At 54.2% G+C, this 5,060-nt stretch overlaps 1 protein-coding gene across 1 annotated transcript in view; it reads right to left on the minus strand.

Annotated features, from left to right (window-relative positions):
• KIRREL3 (kin of IRRE like 3 (Drosophila)) overlaps positions 1-5,060 on the minus strand; it is a gene marked incomplete at its 5' end in the record, with an annotated part of 44,576 nt that overhangs the window by 33,875 nt on the left and 5,641 nt on the right. The window contains one exon of the mRNA XM_010133254.1: positions 2,891-2,996. Within this exon, the coding sequence (XP_010131556.1) occupies positions 2,891-2,996 (106 nt within the window). The remainder of the gene's footprint in view (positions 1-2,890; positions 2,997-5,060) is intronic.

The raw sequence follows: 5,060 nt of genomic DNA on the forward strand, positions 1-5,060 counted from the left end.
GCTTCAGAGCGGCCTCGGAGAAGATGAGGAGCAGAGGATCCAGCTCTCCAGCAACGGCCACCCTGCCCCAGTCCTGCCCGCCCCCAACACCATCAGACGCAAAATGCCGCTGAGACCAAGTATTTTGTGGAAACTTGTAAATTTGGATGGAATGTCCTTAAACTCCCCCCAGAAGGGATGAGGCAGTAATGTTCCACGCAGATGGCTACGAGGTATCTTCTCTAACCAGGTTCTCCTCGTGTTATAAACCTCAGGCGTGGGATGAGAGTGAAGAAAACCAACCACCTGGATTTCATCACGACTCTGCTCTCTGGTGGGGTGTGGGGAGGGGCCTCTTGGCCTCTTGTTTTTAAGGCAGAAAAAGTTAATTTTCACCAGCTGAGCTCAGGTTCTGCCTGTCCACACCTCCAGCTACCTCAGTCCTGGGGCTTTACACGTCCTCCCCTCCCCGGCAGAGGTGAGGTGTGGGGAGGTCCTTGCTTGGACATGTCACTCCGGAGGGCTCCAGGCTTCAGTACCAGAACATCTGCTGCCTTTAGTGAAGAGCTTTGGGATCTTCTGGAAGGGAAATGAACCCCCCCCTCCCCGTAATCAATCAGAGCCGTTAAGCAGAAGGAAGCCCCGCCAAGCCTCCCCTCCCCGGCAGAGGTGAGGTGTGGGGAAGTCCTTGCTTGGACATGTCACTCCGGAGGGCTCCAGGCTTCAGTACCAAAACATCTGCTGCCTTTAGTGAAGAGCTTTGGGATCTTCTGGAAGGGAAATGAACCCCCCCCTCCCCGTAATCAATCAGAGCCATTAAGCAGAAGGAAGCCCCGCCAAGCGCTGCTGAATCCTGTTTGCTTGTCACAGTGGTAGGGAAAAACCCTTGGGGGATGATAAAACATGTTAAAGGAACTTCAGGAATGAGAAACCCAAAGTGCTCGAATCTTTGAGGCTTCATTTTCCTCCCCCCAAATCCCTTTTATGAGAAAGCACAACCGGAAAAAACCACGCAATTAGTTTTTCCAGGAAGGACCATCATGAAACGAACCATGAAGCAGAAACCCCGGTGCTCAGGCAGCAGGGAGGGAGACGAGGTGCTTGGCCCCGAGAAGGTAGAAGCAGCAGCTACGGGGGACAGCAAAAGCCCTGCGCTAACAAGACGTCACTGAAGACGGGAGAACGTGGCGGGTCCATGGGCTGCTGGGTGGAGAGAACCCAGATGGGAGCATTCGAGGCTCAGCCCAGGGTGGGTTCGGGGAGGATGTGGAAGCCCCCGGTGGTGAGGACCAGGCTACGTGACCATCTTTGGCGCAGAAATTCGGCCACGGCGGGTTGTTTCGCCTTTGCCCGCACCAGAATCAATCACGGCGTACGCCCCGCGTGGGACGTTCGCTCTCCTCCTAACTGTAAATATGAAAACAGGGCTATTTGTATCTTTGACATTAATTGACTTCTCAAATTAATAACTCTTCTGTGTAACCAGCAACGCAATTATCGCTTTGTGGTGCTGATAGCAAATACCCAGCCAGAAGGAATCGCTCCTACCAGCAAACTCGATTGTACTAATTAAGCTGTACGAGCCGAACAGGAGGCGGGTCACGGTAACTTGTCCCCGGAGGTGCCTCCTCCGTTATTATCAACCACGCTGCTGCAAACCCAGAACCGACTGCGCGCTCGCGGCTCTGAGGCAGGCGTGATGAGCGGCGGATGGCAGTGATGGGACCTGGCTGTACCTGCTATGAAATATCTCCACGCTGGCTCCTCCAGGCCAAGAGCCAGAGCCAGGAGGCTGAGCGCGATGGTCTCTTCTCCCAAAGAGTGATGACAACCCATCCCGCTCTCCACACCCACGCTTAGACCGAGAAACCTTTGGGAGAAGAGGTGTTTTCTAAACCAAGAGCCGTCTGCTCACCTTCTGCGGCAAACGGGACCAACTGAACACAACGTGGTGAGCAACGTGTGGCTGGAGTCCTGCTCATCAATCCCTGCAGCGTTTTGTTGACTAGTGATCGAGGGAGGCTTGGGACTGCCTCGGCGTGGGGGTGCAGGCAGGGAGCCCCATCCACCACCTTCATCCCAGACTTACTGCGGTTGCAACTGATGCGATTTCTCCTCCTGCGATGGCCTTGCTCGTGCCAAATCGAGCTCCTCAACCGCTCGTGCCCTGCTCTGAGCTCACTGGAGCTCTCATTGACGATCACAGGTGATAAGGACAACCCTGCCCATTCAAGGGGAATGTCCCATCCAAGGAGAATGTCCCACTCAAAGAGAAAGTCCCACTCAAGAAGAGCCCATCCCTTGTCCCGCCACACCTCCAGCCCAGGCACCTCTGCTTGGTCCCCTTCTGAGCTGCTCCCGGTGGTCGCTTAAGGGTTATGTGGAGTTGTATCGTTCATAAAAAAACAAAAGGAAGTTTCCCCTAACAGACTTTCCACGCACCATGCTTTGCTCGTTATGTCCCCAAAGAGATGGCTCTGCCACTCGGTGCCAGGCCCCTCCATCCACTCCAAAGCACCAATGAATCTCTGACTGAGGACTGTGGCACACGGCAAAACAGAGCAGACAGCCCAACGCAGAGTGTAACGTCATCCAGGCAAGAGCAGTGCCAGGAGCCATTTGAAGCGGGGACAGTGGGAGAAGGAGCAGAGGCAGCAGGTCTCTGCTGCTCTGTGGGGATCAGGGGCTGTGTCTGGCCCTGGCTGGAGGACAGCAGAGGCCATGGGGATGAGCTCAAACGACCACCAAGCAGCGATAAACCTGGGAGCAAGAGGAACAGCCACCAGAAACCACAGCCAGAGCTGCTGAGCCCTCCTGGGACACCGCTTTGAATGGTGGGGAACATGAGGAGCTCTCCAGAGGAGGGCTGAAGCGGGATGTGTGGTGCTGGTGACTGGGACGGCCACCTTACCTATACTGGGTGACAGCAGGGTTGGCCTTGGCGGAGCAGTGGAACTTCACAGTGTTGTCTTCTAGGACCGGCTGCGGCTCCACGGACAAGTTCACCAGAGGTGGGTCTGCGGAGAGACAGAGACAAGCCCATGAGCGACCCGTCGGCACGGCGCAGCACCCGCTTGCCCACTGCTGAGTCTGGAAAGCAAAGTTTGGTCCTAAGACAACACGGCAAAAGCCCTGAGAGCCTCCTTGATGCTGCGATTTAGCGCTTAGAGCGTTGTGAGACGGGCTCGTGTCATGCACGTCGCTCTTTGTCTTGAAGGGCTTCAGTGAAGCAGAGCGAGCAGGGAGCCACACGCACCATTCGCTGCGGCATTTCACTTCAAAAACCTTTACGGCTGCTCTGATTCCCGTTTAAGGAAATCAAGCCGCCTGCTTTGAAAACCTCCCGTGTAATATCTCGCTGCCTAATGATGATCTTTTGTCTACCGCTAACTTCAAAGTGGCATTTCTGCTCTTTCATCAGCCTAATCATCACTGCCGAGTCCTCATTGGTGTCACAGGCCTTTCGGTTCTGCCAGCTAGCGCTCGGCTTCTCCCCTTTGTGACATGAGCAGCATCCCAACACTTGAGCAGCAAACCAAACAGGAGAACCGATGGCAGCGAGCGAGAAGAGAAGAGGGTTCGGTGTTAGGGTGGGGAATAAGACCATCCAGAGATGGTTTGATTTTTCGTGATGTCTTAGACCTCCAGCTTTGGGTTGTAGGGATGGGACCTCGTTTGAGGGACAAAGCAGAAAGAAATGGCCTTGGGGAGAGGTTTTCCGCAGGTGCCTGCAGAACCTGCTGTCCCGTTGCAGCTGTGCTGGAGGACGGGGTCAGCGTCACGGGGCTGGAGGTGGCACAAGGGACGAGGTTTAGTGGCTTCGGGACATGGTTTGTGGTGGGCTTGGCAGTGCTAGGTTGGCCTTGAAGATCTTTAAGATTTCGCTCTGTGATGCTCATTTTGCTGTGGATGCCGGGAGTCATGAAGCCACAGCTCTAATGTGAACCCAAGGGGTAACAACACCCAATGTGTGTTGGACACGGGTGGAAGCTCCCTGCCAGCTCCACCATACACAAGTCCCTGGGCTCCACGCCTCTGCTCGAGGCTACAGGCTCTAACTGGGCATACTGGTGTGAGAACACTGTGACTGCCACCTCTCTTCCTGGTACGACTTTGCAAAGTGAAACCTCATGGGGCGGAAGAAGCGACGCCGGGAAGGGTCGGCAGTGGCAGAGTCACAGTGGGAGGAGAGGACAGCAGAACACGACAGCGTCCAGAGCAACTCTGACGGCTCCAGATCATCCTCGCAGCAAGGCCACCAGCTCCCGAGTCTCTGAGGTGGCCTTGGGCGCAACCGGAGAAGGAAAACCAGTGCCGCGTTGCAGCGCCTCCTCCTCCTCGTCCCCACCTCATCAGGCCCCGTGATGTTTACCCAGCTTTGCTGCGAGCAAAGCCACCTGCCTTCCTGATGGGGAATTATGACAGGGAAATTACAGGTATTTTCAATTTACCCTAATCTCGTTTTAAAATGTGCAATTCAAATGACAATAAAGATGGGCGCAGTTGGGAATATAAATGAGCTTCCCTCACCCAGCAGCCCCCGGGATGGATGGCGGGCTCCTAATTCATTCGCAGGCATCCTGACACCTCCCCATTGTTCTACAACAACAGCTAATCACCTTCCTTTGTTCGGTATGAATCACCCTTCTCTTCAGGAGCTTCCCCATTGTTTGATGCTTTAGGAGCTGAGCCACCATTTACCCAGGAGCCTCTTTGTAGCAAAACCAGCCCGGCTCCCTCCTGCCCTCCAAATAAAAAAAAAAAAACCCAAACCCTAGATTCAAAAGGAAAAAAAAAGCCAAAAAAAAAAAAAAGGAGCAAAGGAAACGAATTAAAGTCTTTGATCTCGCCTTTCACAAATGGGATTGGGCTTTCTAATATTGCGGTAGCTTCAGGGGCCGCAGACGCCGGGTGGGAGCGTGTTTGGGGGGGTTTAAAGGGGAAAAAAAAAATAAGAGAAGACACAAATTGTACCTCATCAGAATGTAATTCCACTCGGTTACAATTATAACTCCTGCCTGGCTCCTTGTAATTAATTTGAATGATGGAATCGGATGGAGCCGGGAGGGGGGCGGGCGTGC

Source organism: Buceros rhinoceros, unplaced genomic scaffold (assembly GCF_000710305.1).
Source record: "Buceros rhinoceros silvestris isolate BGI_N320 unplaced genomic scaffold, ASM71030v1 scaffold15580, whole genome shotgun sequence".
Classification (NCBI taxonomy): Eukaryota; Metazoa; Chordata; class Aves; order Bucerotiformes; family Bucerotidae; genus Buceros; species Buceros rhinoceros.